General features: G+C 41.0%; 1 protein-coding gene across 2 annotated transcripts in view; it reads left to right on the top strand.

Moving 5' to 3' along the window:
• Window positions 1-807: 807 nt before the first annotated feature.
• The window catches only part of CERKL (ceramide kinase like), a 61609-nt gene continuing 42778 nt past the window's right edge, over window positions 808-19638 (top strand). Inside the window, exons 1-2 of one of the 2 annotated variants that reach the window (XM_068408137.1) lie at window positions 808-850; window positions 938-1120. In XM_068408137.1, the coding sequence (XP_068264238.1) occupies window positions 808-850; window positions 938-1120 (226 nt within the window). Of the gene's footprint in view, window positions 1121-19638 lie in introns of both variants that reach the window. The other variant, XM_068408136.1, reaches the window with a different exon arrangement.

The raw sequence follows: 19638 nt of genomic DNA on the forward strand, positions 1-19638 counted from the left end.
GTTACAAAGTGTGTGTATAATTGTGATACCTCCACCTAGGTTTAGGATAATCCTGTTTTGCAAAATGAATGTCAACATGGTATTTACCTTAAGGCTAAGCCACAGACAAAACCTGTGAAAGACTTGACTTTTTTTAGTATGAAAGGTTATTATAACATCATGTCATAGTTTTCCGAAGCTAAATAATAATATTTTAATGGCAACAGGAAAGCAGAAGACATAGGGGACTCCGACAAAGAAAATGACCTTCTGTAGCCAGAGAATTCCTTCATTGCTGTCCTTGGGCAAGTACAAGTGACAGGAGCACAAACCCGTACCAGAGTGCCTTTCCACCGCTCTCACGGCTGTGCTGTGAAGCACCGTTCCTACTGAGGGTCCCGAGTTTGTGCGGTGCCCAGGGTGGGCTGGGCGGCAGGGCAGGCCTGGGTGGGCGGCAGAGGGCCGCGGTGCCAGCCTGCGCTCGCCCGCTTTCAGGCGACCCGGCGGAGCGCTGCCCCGGTGATGGCAGCGAAGAGTTCCCCCTCAGCGGCGGACGGGAGAGGCGTCTCCCTCAGGAGGGGCCCAGCGCGGCCCCGGGCAGCCCGGCCCGCTCCTCTCCCACCGCCGCCTGTGAGGGGACCGGCGGGCCCGCGGTGCACCTGCGCGCGGCGCCCGTCGAGGACGCAGCTCCCGGCCCGGGACGGGCGCCCTCCCGCCGACCCCCGGGCGGCCGCGGCTCCGCCCGCGGGGCGGGGCGGCCGCTGCCTTGGCAGCAGCCGGGACGCCGCGGGCGGGCGGGCGGTCGCGCGGAGCGGCGGTGCCGCCGCCATGCTGGGCGCCGCGGCCCCCTTCCTCCGCCCGCAGAGACGGGCCTGGCCCGAGCGCCCGGCCGGCGGCCGCTCCCCGCGGGGGCAGCGCGCGGAGGCGGCGGCCGCTGGCTCCGCTCGCGCTCGCTCCTCGGCGGCGGCGCCTGAGGAGCGGCGGCGGAGGGTGGCCCCGCTGGAGGCGGCGGCCCCGCCGGCCGAGGCGGGAGACGAGCCGCTCCTCAGGGGCATCTTCGAGATCAGCAAGAGGAGCTGCGACGTGGTGCTGAGCGCCCGGCGGCTCCGCTGGAGCCCCATCCTGCCCGAGAGCCCCACAGGTGGGCCGGGCCGGGGCGGGGGGTGTCCGCTGCGGCGCGGGGGCCGGGCCCAGGCACCGCGGGTCGCCCGGGGCGAGCTGGCAGTCCCGGGGCGCGGCGAGGGAAAGGCGAGCTGCGGCTGGGGCCTCTCCGGGCAGGGCAGTGGAGAGTTGCCTTAAAACGCGATTACAGTAAACTAGTTAAAGTCAGTGGTGTCAGGCGTGTCTCTGCCCTTCGAGGTTATGCTGGACATTAAAAAAAGAATAGTTCATAACGCAATGAGTGTCTTGTGTCTGAACCAACTCTTCTGGCAAGAGCCTTCACTTCTTGGCGGGTGATACAAAAAGGACGAAATGTAAGAGATGGTGTTTTTATGGCTTCTAAGCCCCAGTAAGAGGATTTGATTTTGTTTCTGCTGCGTCAGCTTTTCTTGGCTTACTCTCTTGGACAGGTACATAAAACTAGAACGTGCATAGGTGGGTACGGTTTTGTGAGCTCTGCCTGGGTTTTGTGATGGGGCTTCTGTGGCAGGTTGTCCTTGCTCTGTGCTTTTCTGATAAAGCAACAGTGTGAAAAAGCGCTGTTATAAAGAATTTGATCAAGTGAAACAAATTATGCACAAAAGTTTTAGAAGAAAAGAAATGTTCCTTAAACTTATCCAAATAGTCTTTTTTCTCCTAGAAACTGTGCAAATATAAACTTACTTTCAAAAACTACATACACACTCTAAAAAGTGCTTGTTTACTGCGGTGACCTCCCAGTGCTTATGTGAAGGAGAAATCAAAGGTGCGTTCAGGAATGCAGTTTCCAGACAGTGCAGTGCAGCTGCCTCGTGGTATGGCACGGTTAGCTTGTCCAGGCCTAAAATACCAGGTTTATTTTAGTATTATTTTGGACAGAACTTAAAACTTCATATGGGTAAGATCCAACAGCCATAAGCTCAATATACAGAGAAATGTTTCTTCCACCTACCGGTTTTTCTGTGTGATGATAATCTGTTCCTCTTTAAGGTAGTCTGTACGCTGCAGAGGCTCGAGAGCAGTGTGAAAGCCTGTGATTCCAGTGCTGCTGCAGAGAAATACTCAGATGCTCACAGCTGAAGTTGTTATGCTTCATTTCATGTGAACGTGTTGGGGTACCAGAGCTACTGAAATCAAACTAATATGGTGTCATGCACAGCTATTGACTCTTATCCTCTGAATAGTGTAACCGTGTTAATGCAGTGTCGTGCTCGGACTTAAATACCTGGTTTTGCTGCAGGACCGTTGAGTTCTGATGGTGGCTACACTGATGTGCATAAGGTCCTTCTGCTTGTGGAGCCTTAGTAATGCTGTTACACAACGCTGTAGCCTCTCTTCCTTCCCTTTTGGGATTAAGTAGCCAGGCTCTGTGTGTATGGTCTAAAGTGTGATTTATTAATTGTTTAGTTCTGCGTGCAGTGCTCTAATTTGCTTGCCACTTTATGTTCTGGCTACTTTAACGTAGCTTGAATTGCCATATATCAGGAATTAGAGTCCATGACTGTCACCAGTGAAGGATTTTAAGGTACAGACAAGAAGAATGAATTTCAGTGTGTATTGCTCCATGCTTCCACCGATGGGAATATATTCTGGATTTTGTTTGTTTGTTTTTTTTCTAGGAAATATCCACCCCCCTAAATTGCTGCTTTGCGTAAGATCTTTTCATCCTTAGATTACTCACACAAACATCGGGAACTTTTCTGTCTTAGTTCCTGTGAGGTAATAAAGTACACAGTACTAAAAGTAAGGCATATTGCAGATGGCAGAACTTCAGGAGTCTTATGGAAAGCAGCACTGACAAGTTGGTGTCAATTTTATCAGGATTTGGGCTTTTACTGCACGTGTATTAAATATATGCCGATACTACTTTGTCTCTGACAATTCGAATTTGTACTATGTAGCATTGAGCTGTTGAATATTTTGGGTTCTGAGCAGCTATTCATGTTCTACTTCTTCACTAGCTTCAGTAGAAAAGGCAGTGGCATCTTCCAAATGCTGTTTTTTTTTCTGAAGTCTGTGGTAGGCTATGAGTTTTTACTATAGGATTTCCAAATTCTTAAATGTCAAGTACTGACATTGAAGATAACGGGATTTTCAGTTCCACTGTTAGTACAGGTGCCACCACTATGTCATCTGTGGCTGTTCCAGCATCTCTTTGAGAATGAAATAATCTTAAAGGGAAAACTGTTAGGTTGTTTCTGAAACCCTTCTATCCTTCTGACAACGTTGTGATGGGAACACAAGGGTCTACCTGAGCACCATTCAGAAGAACACTCGTGACTTCTTCCTTTGGGCCAGCATGGCTCTGTGTGTGGCTGCAGATGAGCTGAGTAGGAGCTGAAAATTTCACCGTGTAGGGCTTGTTGCCTCACAGGGATGAATCCAATGAAAGTCTTGTGTGTTTTCCTTCCATCTCAGATACAGTAGGTCAGGATGGTTTTACCTCTGCAGTTCCTGTTTTAGGAAAAGATCTTTCTTCTATGGCAGCCACTTCAATCTCTTGAGTCAGAGACCTACCAGGTGGTCGCTTTCTCCCCTTTTCCCTAACCTCCTGTCCCCAGTAGTTCCCCCAAAGTATTCCTATCTTGCTGAAATTGTCGTTTGTCACCTGCAGTTCTGCAGTTCCAATCATATGTTCTTACAGGTGGTAGCTAGTGCAGCCTTGGCTCCTTCAGCTTCTCCTAAATAGAACTCAAAGCTCCAGCTTGAAGTTCCCAAGCAGTTGACATCTGCGGTGCCTGGGCTTGACCGTGTCACGCTCATGTATGCGTAGTTCTGCCCCATTGCACTGTTTCAGTGGAGCTTTTGGCAGCATGATTATCAGGCAAACATCCTTCTTTACTCTCCCTTTGATTTCTGCAGCTTCTGTCTCCTAGAGGGTTTTGGCTACCAGTGCTCGCTGAGGATTTTTGATGGCTTCCTTTGTTGTTCACTTTCCAGACCTCATAGTAAGCTCCCCAGTAGCCTCCTCTCCCCTCTCAAATAAGCATGACGCATTATGAATTTTGTGTGTTCTCTATTACAACAAAGCTTTGGGCATAAGTAAGGCCTGGGCAGGCAACTGGCTGTCGAGCCTGAGGGAGCGAATGTGTCAAGTGGGATTGTGGGCAGTGCGAGGCATGGCTCGGCTGCCCTCTCCCAAACGCTGCAGGTACAGCCCGGGTGTGTGCTTCGGCTGAACCTTTTCTGTTCCCCGGAGCCAGATACCCTCTGACCTGTAGCAGGTTGCTTGCTTTTAACGATGTAGCGGGTGTTGCGGTCTTCTTTATGCTGTTCTTCCAATATGGCTTGTTTTTTTGCTGTTGAATGAGAACTTTAATCCTGATATTTCTTTAAGGCCTTTTTTTAAAGATTGCCACAGAATTTTCCGATTTACAATAACTGCAGTTTTTCAGCAGATTTCTGTCAGATAGGAAATGGAACAAGACTGGCACTCGCTCAGTGTTTTACTGGTACGTGAAGTCCAGAGGCTTTTGATCATTATGAGAAACTTCTTATAAATGTAGTTTCTTGTGTGTGTAGTCTACTTGACTGAAGGATATATGAAGTTCTGTCAGACTGACAGCATGGAGGCTGGACTGAGTATTTGGATAATAGTAATTTGGATAAAACTTGCTTTTTTAATATAAGTAATTGAACATAATATTCTAATTTAATTGACCAATAAGAAAGTAAGATCTCTGGAGCAATCCAGAGGTTAATGTATTATTGAATATATATTTTCATAATGAAGTTTAAAAGATCAATGTGTTGTTTAAGTATACTATTCTTATATATAGTATACTACAGTTCTTGTTGATATTAATCTAAAATATAGATTTATAAATATTCTATATAAGTGCAGCAATAAGGAAAAAAATCACCAATGTAATGCGACAGTGAAAGAGTTAGCAACAAAGGACTTAAAATTAATTCCGAGTGCATAGTGGCCTGCTGCCAAGGCTATTTAGGAACAGATGTGGCTGAAATAGATACCAATAGTCTGTTTGGGATCTCTAAAGTAAGACATCTGTCAGTCTATCGGTCAGTCAGCAATAATGGAAATGGGAACTGGCTGTTACAAAATGTGAATTAGTGATGTTCCACGTTGGTCAAATTTAAAGCTCTTGATTCTATTTCTGACGTGTAGAAAACATAATTTCTCTAAGTGGCTTATCTATTGTCCAAATAGGAAAACTATTTTTAAGGAAGCGACATAAAAATAAATACTATGAAGTGCAACTGAGGGCAAGATGTACATGTATCACATTAATATATGGCTTTCAGATGTGAATTGAAGGAAGAAAGCATGCAGTTTTAAAAAATCCCATGGTGTCTGAACTTGTAAGACAGTCTTAAATTTTTTTCAAGGAAGTCCATAAAGTTAATGTCTTTTAGATAAATGCTGCATGAAACTGCAAAAGAATTTGTTAATTTACAATTTTTTCTGAAAAATTAAAAATATTTAAGGAAATGGAGTATACTAATTAAAGGTCTCTTAAAATTTGTTCTTTATTTCAGGTGACTTCTAGACATAATGTCTTGATTCTCTGTGTGTCTTTTATTCTTTATCAGCAGATCAGTTCATGGCTAAATATTTGTGGAACAATTTACGTTGTTTCATGCTTTCTGATGTTTTTCTTGTATTTCACATCTTTGTGTACCTCTCTGCTTATGTTGAAAGGGATTAACATACCCTGGGCGTCTAATAGTGGCTTTTGTACGTACTTTAATTCTCTGCCTCCAAACAGAGAGATCAGATATTTAAATCTTTGTTCCAGAAAATAAGTTTCTACACTATGTCTTGAAAATTGTATTTGTGTGTGTTTGGGTTTACATACATGTTAGGCTGCACGTGTATTAGTGAGTTGGATTCTGATGCTACATGAGTTTGAAATAACAGGATTTATTTAGCTTTCACACAAAGTAATAATTCTTCTTCATGGCCTTTTCTTTTTAATGCAAAACTATTTCTATTAGTGATATTGTAGTTTGTGTTATCTTAAAGCTCTTGTAGGCCATAAAATGGCAAGTTTTAGACTTGCCTAAAGGTGATGGGTTTTGGTTTTGTGCTGGTGTTTTTTTCCCCCCCCCTTCATTTCTCCTGTTGCACTATGTAATAATACACCTTGCCATGTACTATTACAGATAGGAGAATGCTCTGCTTTATTCATCTCCTCTGCCTGCCTGGCGAGCAAAGGACGGTGGCTGGCTGGGTATTATGCATCATCAGGCAGTTGGCACACCAGTAACATGCCAGACGTAGCTGGTGCTGGTTTTTTGGCTGCTCAACAGGCCAATTGAAGAAAGATAGGCTGGAATCAAAGAGCAATCAAGAATACTGTGGTGGGGGTGAGCTGATATGTTAAGGGAATATAAGGTTTTTGGCGAAGTGCCATATGGATGTGGGAGGGATTTGTGGGTCCTGTGGAGAGGGATATTACTGAACGGAATGTGGTCATGGATGGCTATGTCCTGTTCAGGAAAGACAGGCCACTAAGGAGAGGTGGTGGAGTTGCTCTTTATGTGAGTGAGCAGCTAGAATATATTGAGCTCTGTCCAGGGGCGGATCAGGAGCGAGTTGAGAGTTTGTGGGTGCGAATTAAGGGGCAGGCTGGCAGGGGTGATACTGTTGTGGGTGTCTATTACAGGCCACCGGATCAGGATGAGGAGGGTGATGAGGCCTTCTACAGGCAGCTGAGAGCAGTCTCACAATTACAGGGCCTGGTTGTTGTGGGGGATTTCAACTACCCTGATATTTGCTGGGAGGCCTACTCAGCCAGCCATCCTCAGTCCAGGAGGTTCCTCCAGTGCATTGATGATAACTTTCTGATGGAAATGGTGGATGAGCCAACTAGGAGAGGAGCGTTGCTGGATCTGATCCTTACTAACAAGGAGGGTCTGGTTGAAGAGGTGAAGGTTGAGGGCAGCCTTGGTTGTAGCGACCATGATATGGTAGAGTTCAGGATCTCATGTGGCAGGACCAGAATAGCTAGCAGAATCACAACCCTGGACTTCAGGAGGGCCAACTTTGGCCTTTTCAAGCAATTGCTAGGGGAAATCCCATGGGACAGGGTACTAGAAGGTAAGGGGGCCCAAGATAGTTGGTTAGCATTCAAGGACTGCTTCTTCCGAGCTCAAGATCAGAGCATCCCAGCAGGTAGGAAGTCAAGGAAGGGTACCAGGAGACCTGCATGGTTGAACAGGGAACTGCCGGGCAAACTCAAGTGGAAGAGGAGGGTGTACAGATCGTGGAAGGAGGGGCTGGCCACTTGGGAGGAATATAAGTCTGTTGTCAGAGGATGTAGGGAGGCAACTAGGAAAGCTAAGGCCTCCTTGGAATTAAACCTTGCAAGAGAGGTGAAGGACAACAGAAAGGGCTTCTTCAAATACATTGCAGGTAAAGCCAACACTAGAGGCAATGTAGGCCCACTGATGAATGAGGTGGGGGCCCTGGAGACAGAGGATAAAAAGAAGGCGGAGTTACTGAATGCCTTCTTTGCCTCTGTCTCTACTGCTGGAGGCTGTCCTGAGGAGCCCCGGACCCCTGAGGCCCCAGAAGAAGTCAGGATAGAGGAGGAATCTGTCTTGGTTGATGAGGGCTGGGTGAGGGACCAATTAAGCAACCTGGACGTCCATAAATCCATGGGCCCTGATGGGATGCACCCGTGGGTGCTGAGGGAGCTGGCGGAAGTCATTGCTAGGCCACTCTCCATCATCTTTACTAAGTCGTGGGCAACGGGAGAGGTGCCTGAGGACTGGAGGAAAGTGAATGTCACTCCAGTCTTCAAAAAGGGCAAGAAGGAGGACCCGGGTAACTATAGACCGGTCAGCCTCACCTCCATCCCCGGAAAGGTGATGGAACAACTTGTCCTTGGTGCTGTCTCTAGGCACATCAAGGATAGGGGGATCATTAGGGGCACTCAGCATGGCTTCACCAAGGGGAAGTCATGCTCAACCAACTTGATAGCCTTTTATGAGGATGTAACCCGGTGGATAGATGATGGTAAAGCTGTGGATGTGGTCTATCTCGATTTCAGTAAAGCGTTTGACACGGTCTCCCACAGCATCCTCGCAGCTAAACTGAGGAAGTGTGGTCTGGATGATCGGGTAGTGAGGTGGATTGTGAACTGGCTGAAGGAAAGAAGCCAGAGAGTGGTGGTCAATGGGACAGAGTCCAGTTGGAGGTCTGTGTCTAGCGGAGTTCCGCAAGGGTCGGTACTGGGACCAGTTCTATTCAGTATATTCATTAATGACTTGGATGAGGGATTAGAGTGCACTGTCAGCAAGTTCTCTGATGACACAAAACTGGGAGGAGTGGCTGACACACCGGAAGGCTGCGCAGCCGTTCGGAGAGACCTAGACAGGCTGGAGAGTTGGGCAGGGAGAAATTTAATGAAATATAACAAGGGCAAGTGTAGAGTCCTGCATCTGGGCAAGAACAACCCCATGTACCAGTACAAGTTGGGGGCAGAGCTGTTGGAGACCAGCGTAGGGGAAAGGGACTTGGGGGTCCTAGTGGACAACAGGATGACCATGAGCCAGCAGTGTGCCCTTGTGGCCAAGAAGGCCAATGGCATCCTGGGGTGTATTAGAAGGGGTGTGGTCAGCAGGTCAAGAGAGATTCTCCTCCTCCCCCTCTACTCTGCCCTGGTGAGGCCGCATCTGGAATATTGTGTCCAGTTCTGGGCCCCTCAGTTCAAGAAGGACAGGGAACTGCTAGAGAGAGTCCAGCGCAGAGCCACGAAGATGATTAAGGGAGTGGAACATCTCCTTTATGAGGAGAGGCTGAGGGAGCTGGGCCTCTTTAGCTTAGAGAAGAGGAGCCTGAGGGGTGACCTCCTTAATGTTTATAAATATGTAAAGGGCAAGTGTCATGAGGATGGAGCCAGGCTCTTCTCAGTGACATCCCTTGACAGGACAAGGGGCAATGGGTGCAAGCTGGAACACAGGAGGTTCCACATAAATATGAGGAAAAACTTCTTTACGGTGAGGGTGACCGAACACTGGAACAGGCTGCCCAGAGAGGTTGTGGAGTCTCCTTCTCTGGAGACATTCAAAACCCGCCTGGACACGTTCCTGTGTGATATGGTCTAGGTAATCCTGCTCCGGCAGGGGGATTGGACTAGATGATCTTTCGAGGTCCCTTCCAATCCCTAACATTCTGTGATTCTGTGAACGGAGCGGGAACTGAAGCTGTCGCTGGCCAGATAGGAAGACATGCAGGGTGATACTATAGTGCATGGGGTATGAGTGATACAGGGTAGGGAAAGCCCTGGAAAGTCAGAGGAGACATAATAAGGTGGTGAGGTAAAGAGAGGTAGGATGCATTTGTTAAAAAAAAAAATATTATCAAACTTCCATAATTGTCCTGTTCATAGAATAATTGCCAGCTCTTTTGACTATGCTTTCTGTGCGAAGGTGTGCAACAGTAAATTGATGATCTTGGTTATATAGTATGATGGAAAGAATCCAAAAGTATATGTTAAAAAGAAGCTGCTATACTAACCAATCTTTGACGTCCATACTAGTGCTATTTTCGTATCTATAGGGCTAAGAGTCCCTTCCTCAGTGTAAATTAATGTTCTCTTTCAATCATTAAAACCAGTATGCAGTCAAATCCCTTATCTAAGCATAAATCTTGTATCTCAGTTTCTGAATTGTCCTGTTCTTCAGCCTTTGAGAAACACTACTTTTTTTTTTTTTAACCCTTATTTCCTATTCTAGATCCTGTTGTAATCTTTTTTTGATTGTCATTTTACCATATCATCCCTGAATTTGTACCCCTCTACCATGCACTTTACATCTTTTACATCTTTTCTGTTGCATCAAATGTTGCCAACTTACCTTGACGTTCAAGTGTCGTTTATTGGAAAATGTGTGTTTTCTTTCAGGCAATCCCTTTATGTTTAGAAGCAGTGCTCTGTAAACATCCAAGAAGCTACATCATTCCTGAAATCCTTTCCTATTTTTTTTTGTAATGTCTACAGGAAACAAACACAAAATCTGATGAACAGCTTGGCCACTCAGAGTCTGAGACTGCTGCCTACTTTCTTTGTCTGTGTCTGTTTCTCTCCTTGGACTGTGTGTAGGATGTGGTTCTGTAGCACCTTGTGTGGGATAGTTGTGGGGATCATGGTGCCTAATGGGGTCTTCTGCTGTGGTAAATCCATATAAGCTTGCTTCCATAGTTGTAACTGTTCATGGTAATAAATGGGTTAGAATTCAGAATATGATGTTCTTTTGCATTTTCTTATTTTCTATCTTGGCAAAAGACATGCTCACATTAAGGCATTTCTGTCTTTATTTTACAGTCAGAAAATAGAAATAAAAATACAGCAAGAAAGTCTGTCATCTGCTCTTGTTGGAGTCAAAATAAACAAAACTTAAATAAACAATTTTCCTTTCACTGTAGGTATCTTATTTGTTAACTATGTATGTTACAATAGCAGCTGGTAAATAATAGATGTTGTTGCAATTATGCAAAACCCAAACAAATAAGTATTGGATAGAAAGAATCCCTTTTTGTTTGCTGTTTCATTTAGGTATATCCAACTATATTATGCACTGCCTTTAGAAGGAAGTTTATACTTCAGTACATGTAGTACTCTCAAAATATTTTTATCCTTCTTAGACAACTTATGAAAAAGCTTAAGTGGCTGAAAACCAGAGAACACAAACCTGAAGAACTGAATTGTCTTTGTGTACCTTAACATTAGTGGGTTGTAGAACTAATGTTTTCCTTTCAAGGAAATCAATGGTCCTGGTTTTTATGACTTATGTTGTAACAGTATGTGCAGACAAAAAACCATAATGTGTTGAGTATGTGATACACGTACTACCATATTGCCATAAGGAACTGCTATTATGTTGGACACCGACTGATTTCGTGATAGTGTTGGATTTCTCTCACATATGCTTATGTTTTTGTACAGATGATCCTTTAGGAACATCTGCTAGTTTTGTAGTGGTATCTGCTGTTTCCTTTCAAAATGTGACCTTTTTGTCATTTACTACTGGGACTGCTATAGAATTGCATTATACTAAGATCCTTTTCTAAATTGATTCCTGTCTCATAGACATTAACTGTCAATCTTTTGAGTTAATTTGGTTTCACCATTCTCTGACATACTACAGAGTTGAGTGCAACTGTAATAAATTAACCTTTAAACATACCATTTAATGATAATTTTTTTAAACTGCTAGCTTGATAGTTACTAGAACTTCCTCCCTCCAACTGTTTAGGTGGTCTCAAAAATACTTGTATCTGCAGACTAAGTATAAAGATGGTATTTCTCAAACTATTTCACTAGGGAAGAAGTTTCGGAACTCCACCTTTTGCAGTTTGGGAACCGTTCCCCTTTAGTTGAAGTGCAGATGATATCTTTTGGACAGTGATACCAGTTTAGGATCATATCTTCAAGCGTAGCTGAATAAGTGAAATTGCAAACACAACTGAAATTCAGTTGTGCATGTGGCACTGCAGCTGGCAGGGAAGTCATGACCCTGTAAATGCAACTAAAAATGGGCTCTTAGCGTGTTGGAAACTCATCTTTTACCAAGACATATTATAATGTCTCTTTCACATGTAGATGTTATCCTGGTAACTGGATTTTATGTAGTTACAATGAAGAGTTGAATATATTGGTATTTCCTATTTCTGCGCTCTGGCTGAGCATAGAAATCCTTTTTGTAGGACTTAAGATTTTACTATCCAACTGTTTTGCTGCGGCCCTCCGCAGGAAAAAATGCTGTGTTGATTTTTTTTGTAATTTGGAAAAGTGGCTAGTTATTTTGTTTCCAACATATGATGTATACTTGTATTGAGATAGTAGTTACTTTCACGTAATACTGTTTGTGGTTTTAAAAGTTAAATGTGTATTTAAGCGTGCATGAGACTTAATATTTTGAAAAATAATTAGGCTTCCAGTACTTCTTCAGCTTCATTTATTGCTATGTGTAGTAATCTAGTTATACCTTTTGACTCCAAACTGTATTAATTCCAAAGGTGATTTTGAAGTTAAAAGTAATTGACTTCATACTTTTCAGTGACAATGCTGCTAAAGGAAAAAAATAGTTAATTCATTTAAAATGCGTTTGTGGCCTTCTTGGTTGAACCTAGATTTCTTTATGAACATGTATTTTGTTATTATCGAAGTATGCAGCTTAAAAATGCATTATCGAATGAGAACATTTTGCTTCCTGTAAGGTCTCAAGGTAACTGTTTTCTTATTGTGTTTCCTCATGGAGTCATAAACCATCCCCCCCTCCAGCAGAGCAACAGAAATGTCCCACAAACCTGGCAGTGTTGTGATACTAGAATTACCAGTATCAGCAGCTCTTCTTTGGAGACGAATCAATAAGCTGTGTTTCACACAACATCCCAGTCACCATTATTTCGGTACAGTTATGAGGAGCGGCTTGTTTATGGTGTAGGATAGTATTAGCCGAGTTTATCTTTTGGGAATGAGCTTGGTGCTTGGAGATGAATGCAATTGTTTGGAGCCTTGAGCTGTATTTGTGTCATTATCATGCTCGTAAGTGAGAGTGTTTAAAAAATGCTTATGTAGAGATTGAGAGGGTACTTCTGATTTTATTCCTTCCCTAAATTTTCCTAGTTTGTTTCTTTTTAAGATTAATGAATATCCCCAGTTTATTCTTTGATGGGTGGGTATTTGATTAAAAGAATTTTTTTTGTGTGATTTACGTTTGTCGTCCTAGCTGAATATTGTGAAATACTTCAACATAGTGTCTACTGTAAATGCCAAATATTGAATGTTATTTTATGAATGTTAGAGATTAAAGAAAACAAAAACAAAGCACAGAATTTATGTCAAGCTCTTTATGTGTATCTATCGATGACAACATAGCTCTTAGCAACATTGAAATTGATGCAATAAATATGTAAGCCCTTAAACTGAAAAACCAAGAACATGCTTCAAGCCACACTTAATTTGGAAGTTTTGTAATATGATTGTAAGCCAGAGCATGTAGGATGATTGTAAGCCACAACACTTAATTTTTGTAAAATTGGAGCTCAGAAACCAGAGTGGATCACAAATTATTCACATGATCCCAGGATAACTTGTATAAGAATTAAAAGTTATTTTCCATGCCTACCATTGACTTTATGTTACAAGGAAAAATTAGTTTTCCTTACTAGCAGTATGGAAGCTGCTGTTTTCTCTCATGGTGTTTTAGTGGTAACAGACACAGATAAATATGTTTATTTTAAAAAAAGGACGATAAAAGGTGTTTTAAAAAGATAAAAATTGTAGGTCTGAATTTTCATGTGAGCCTTGATGTATGGCAGCCTTTCTGTAAGGGATTTGATGAAAGAAAATTCTGCTTATATTTAAGATCTCATGGAACTTCCTCCCACGCCTGGCTTCTTGTTTAGTTGTAGATGTAGGAATATATTAAATCTCTTAACAAAAAAATTATACAGTAACTTGGTTTACCTCGCAGTTCTCTAATCAAGCATGTAGCTGTTTCTTGCCTGTGTGTTACAATTTTAAACAAATGGTCAGTTCATGAACAGAATTCAATGCTGAACTCTGGTTTTCCTGGCTTTTATCTATTTGGGCTATGTAAGACAGTAGTTACTTAAATGCTTTTCAGCATGGAGTAGTTGCCGTAGTTGTCGATTTATTTGAACTGTGACAATATATCTCTTCTGTCAGTCCATACACTCAAGTGAATATAGGAAAGTATGCTTTCTGAAGCTCAGAAAATGCAAAGCAACAGATGTTATGTACTGCACAATTATACGTATCCTGGAAACAGATCTTTACTTAGTGCAGACAGTCTTGGAAAAACAAAATTTGACATACAAATGATCAAGCTAAGGGTAACAGCAATAAATACTTACGACTAAATATAATGCTGTTTTGTGGATAGTGTTCTGAGTTTGAGTAATTAAATGCTTGTCATTCTATTAAGACCCTGTTTGACAGATGTTTAAAAATCTTTGTATTTATATTTTTCTGTATTGTTTTAGTACAGTACAGTAGAAATAGAATAAGTATTCTCAAATAATGCTGTAGGAAAAGGGCTTTTTAAAAAAAAAGCCTATGTTATTCTAACTTACGTGAAAATTCTTGTAAATAAATTCCTGAAAATAAATAGGAAAAAATTCAAGTTAACTTGCTGGCTTTCTGTGTGAAAACAGCACATCTCTGCCTGGCTGATCTGTTGACTGTTCTGAAGATGGTTCAAAATGAGATTGCTCCTGTCCAAGTCCTCTCCCTGGTACGCTGTTTGTCACAGGGCCTTTTGGAGACTTGTCAAACAGCTCTGTCAAGACAGGGACTGAAAGATTTCATACTTGGATGGTTTTGGACTTCCCAGAGGCCTGCTCTGTCACATCTACGTAGTGTAACTGGGGGTGAGGTAATTAGTTAGGCATCAAAATTATCATAGCACCAGTGAATAATACACTAACAGTTAGATGGCTATAGATAGTGTTAACTGATGTTGGCATCAAACTTTGAACAGATTTGTGGTTTCATTTAGTAAATTCTGCAGTTGGCACATTCCAGAGAAAACCTAAATATATTGATATGTTACAATAACCAGGAGAAGGTTGTATATAGATGTCTATTTTTAACTTGGTACTGTTTTTTTTAAAGGAAAAAGAATGCTTCTGAATATTTCATGTGGAATGTAATGTTTCCTGGTGACTTGACTGCAACACCCTCATTAAACAAGGCTGTGATTAAACTAAGAATATCCTCCAGATCCTTTTCTATTCCATAGATCTTTTGTGATGGAGGAGTAGTAATAACTATGGTTGCTTCAGAAAGCAATGCTTAGCAGAAGAGAAGAGTACCCGATAAATGTTTGTAGTTTTTTTTTACTGTAGTACAAACAAAAATGAAATAAAAAGGCTTTTTTTTTTTTCCACTTACATTTGTTGAGGAGTTAATTATTTAAAATATGATGGAAACAAGCAGGTGGTGATTTTGAAATTTTGTCTTTAGGTCTCACTTGTTTTATGGAAGCCATTTGTGGAACATACAGACAGAAATTCAGTACTGAAATTACAATGTAATTTATACATATATGCTTGTTTGTCTTGCTTAAAGCAGCTTCTGCTTTTTACATTTGCAAGTTTAACAGTTTAGCAATATTAGTTTGTATGCAGGAGCAGACTAATAAAATGAACTTACAGTAAAAAGAAAGCTGTTCTTAAATATGTTTCTCTTTGTTTTATGTTTCTAATGTTTGTTTTCTTTGTCTGATTCATGGAGTGAAGGCTGCCTGAAAAGTTCACGGTATCTTTGGTATATTAACAATGTGGTCTGGAAGGAGTGTGGAAGAGAAAAAATGGCATGGAATAAACGCAGAAAAGCAGAAATGCTGACTTTGGGGACTGTTAAAATAGGAATGGAGAAGCATTTAGAGATTGTCAGTTGTGTCCTACAGCACAGCTTCAGAGACATGGCTGTTTTAGAGATTTGACTAGGCAATGGGACAGTGAGTCCCAGAGCTGATATAATTAAGCATAGTATAATGTATTGATCTCTTACTTGAGTGCCATCAGCTTGGGATCAAGATCAGGAGCTCTAGCTAGACCATTCCTAATGTATATGATCATAGGTTTATTATGTGGAAAATGTCATCTGTCACTTAAATAGTTGTTAGGATTATTACGTGAAGGATCATTAGAACATAAATGGAGACTAAAACAGACGTTTGTATGCTCTATAAACCAATGGTTATTTAACCCCATCTAGAATACTGTGTGCAGTTCTGGCATTCTCAACAAAGGTGATGTGGGACTGGAGAAGGTTCAGGGGGTGACAATGATTAACGGTAAGGAGTGGCTCCTGGATGAGAGGGGTGGACTAGGCTGGCACTTTTTGGACTGAAAGGGAGGCAGTTGAGACGCGGCCTGGAGAGAGTAGATGGCAATGGTTTTCTGTCTTCCAGCATAAGAATTATGGTGCATCTAATAAGGCTAAGAAGAACCAGGCGCAAAACAGAAGGAATAATCATGCAGCAAGTAAGAAAACTGCAAAACTTGCTGCCAAAGCACATTGTTAATGCTAAAAGATTTTTGCAGATTCAGCTGGAGATGTAAGGCCTCATTTGAGTGCTGTTAAATGTGTAGAAGCTGCAGTCAGTTCAGGGTATACCAAATGAAAACAGGTGGGGAGTGGAAAAGTATTGGTGGAAAATAGAATAAACGCTTGCTTTATTCCTTCTCTTCTCTGAGCATCTGCTTATGGCTATGGTTTGACATAAGATACTGGGACAGGTGGACTTTTGCTCTGATCTGGTATTGCTGGTCTTACTTACCAGAAACCAGTTAAATTATATTTAAATGATATTTTATGTAGAAGCACACACATCACTGGTCTGTAACTCCATCTGTATTTGCACTACTAAGCAAGCTTTCTTGGTAGAATTTGAACTTCAGTTTGCCTAGCCTTCTATTTGCAAGGTACTTATTTTTATTGGTGGATTGATATAGTTTAAAGAATGTGCTTGACAAAATATCAAGAGGTTAATTTTATTAAATGTTGTTAAGAATTCCCATACAGTAGCAGACTGTATAGGAATTACAATACAGTAGCAGGATGTATAGGAAACCTGTATTTCTTAGCCATAACTGCCTTGAAAATATTGCTCATATGTATGTTTATAATTACTATAGTCTTGGGTTTTTTTTATTTTATTTTTATTGTCAACAAGGGAAGTTAAATTTCAAATACAATAGCTAAACTTGTATAGGATATGAGTCTGAAACCATTACAAGCCATTCCAGAAGAGTAATTAGTTTAGTCAACCTCAAGATTAGGAAAAAGTGAACCTTCAATATGTTTATCTGGTATTTTTCTATAAATCTCTTTCAGCAGATTTCTGATGTTCACGGGGCATAAGATGACTCTCAATGTAAAACATTCATTTGTTATGTCAACAGCTTAAAGGTGTGTGCCAAGGCATCTATAGTAGTTAATTCTTGAAAACAGGTGATGATAATTTTCCTGCACTGATTCACTTTAAGGCTAAGTCAAAGATTATTGTCTAATTTGTAATGTGTGGCTGGATATGTGTAGAAACCCAGATTTCTTAAATTTACTTTTAAATGAACAAGGTAAGTTTAATATTGTGATAGAGAAAAATTTAGATAGAATAGTAACAATACGCACATACTGTGCAAGTGCCTGTTGGAGACAGTCTGAAGATATATCTCTGTTACATCTCTGTGGGTGCTTTGAATATGAATGTCTCTCTGATCCTGCAACCATTTGCAGGTTATTTATGCTGTGAGTAAAATTCTTAGGATCTGCAAGTCAGATATTTACTTCAACCTCATAGTGGTAATCTCTGTGCATATGTGTCTATTTGGTGTAATGCTGGCATTTAAATGTTTGGGGGAGTAAAAATTTGTATGTATTATGAGAGGTTTGAATTGTATCTTTGTCATCTGGCATGTGTTTCTCCATCAGTGAAAACTCATCTGAAATTGGGATTTTTGATATGTCAATCGGTAGTCTTTCTGTTTGATTTTAGTACTTCTTAGTACTAGGATTAGGAATAGACAGCGACTAGGAATAGAGACGTAAATGTGGTATGTAGCTACAGTTACCGTACTGGAGTTAAGAGGAGTAGACAGGAGATGTCAAGGAATGTGCTTAAAATAGAGAGGAGACTGCTTGTTTGAGGCTTTTCGTGCATGGAAGGATGAAGAGCATAAATCACGGAAAATTTTGGGGTGGTTTTTCTGTTGGTGTTTTTTTGACTAGTGGCTCTGTTTTGAAGCCGTTGATATGCCTGTCAGAAAGTAAGTGGGTTTGTGCATGTAACTTAGTGTACTAATGTAGTTTGATGTGAAAGTTATTTCTATGCTGATAGTGAATTTTGAATATCATGGTACTTAATGCTAAAATTTTATTCAGAAAGCATTTTATGGATTCTGTATGTTCTTTAAAATGCATTAACTTATTCTACTTTATGCACTGGTCATTACACAAATCAAAACCAAGATGGAGATCTTTTGATTTTTGAGAATCTCATGAAAATTTCAAATAATGTGTTTTAAATGACTCATTACCATTTATTCTTAAAATTCCTGAACTGGTTTACAACATAAAATATTAAAACAACTCTAAGTACTGGCTTTACGTGATAATTTTTGAGTGTATTTTGATTTCCAAAATAGCTTTATATATAATTTTCTTATAGTCTAATCAGATATTCCCCAGAATTAATTTTTTTCTGGAAAACATTTTGTAGAGCTTTTGATACACTTTGCCAGTGTCTTATGTACATGGTTTGAAATTTAAATTATCTCAAAAACATCTATTATTTACAATTTTAGTTTTATTTCAACATAAGCATATTGCAGTTTGTATTCAACAGTTCTGCTGCTAAATGAAGTAAGCATATACTTAGCTTGCTGTGCAGATACACGGGCACAGGTGGACATCTTGGTAGTATGCACCATGTGGTGAAACACATGGCACTACACGACATGGGGCAAAGAGCACGCAGCTTGAATTAGAAGTCATTTTATGGATACCTTGTAAATTTCTGCTTGTTCGTTTACGGGCTGTAATTTCTGAAAAGGGTGTGCATGTTTTATATTGAACATTTGTCATACACACATCACTCTGATGTAGTTGTCCTTACTTTGTGGAGAGAGGCAGTATTGTATGAGCCTGTTTATGTCAATATTTTAATAATTTATCTTTATAACTGCTTTTGTCTATATTTATAGTAACATTGGCACCCTGTGTACAGAAGATACAATCAGTGCTGAAAGGAAACTTGCATCCATCTGGAAGCAATAAACTTTTCTAAAAGACTGCACAGTGTTACTTAATCCTGTGATTTCTTACTGTGAGTGAAATTAAGGTTTGGTTCAGTTGTGTCACATCATATTGGTATCAAATCTTTTGTGAGAGCTTTGTGTTAAGCCACAAACCAAATTTTAAAATTGATGAAAGTTTGAGAACGTAATTTCCTCAGTCACAGGATTATGCATCAATTGTAGTCAATTCCATATAATAACAATAATTGTAATACCAGAAAGCTTCTGGAGTATTGCATTTTGTAAGCTTTCTCTTTATAAGGAGGGCTAATTTGTACACTGCACAATTGACTAAGTATACCTTACATTTTGCATTGTGTTCTAAGTCATTTTTGTAGTATACCTATATCTTGTAGTATAAACTATATTTTTAATGTGCCAAAATATTTTACAAAGAGAAATATGAACAGTTCCCCTAAGAGGAAGGGGGAAAAAAACCATGTATGTTATAAAGCTTGTCTAACCAAATTCTGTGGGGTTTTTTGTTGCTTTTCTTTTAAGTCTGTTACAAGTGTGGTGCACGTGAATGCAATAGGATTCATTCATCCCTGCAGGCAAAGTGGTGTAGCTTACATTCTTCCTATTCCTATGTGGGAACTGAGCTGAAGAGCGTTGCGGCGAGGGAAGGGTTTTATGCTTGTCAGAGGATTCTGGTGGTGCTGTTGCCATCTCTTACCCTTGGGCTAATGTAGAAGGTGCAGACAGAATGATACAAAGGA

Source organism: Nyctibius grandis, chromosome 9 (assembly GCF_013368605.1).
Source record: "Nyctibius grandis isolate bNycGra1 chromosome 9, bNycGra1.pri, whole genome shotgun sequence".
Taxonomy (NCBI): Eukaryota; Metazoa; Chordata; class Aves; order Nyctibiiformes; family Nyctibiidae; genus Nyctibius; species Nyctibius grandis.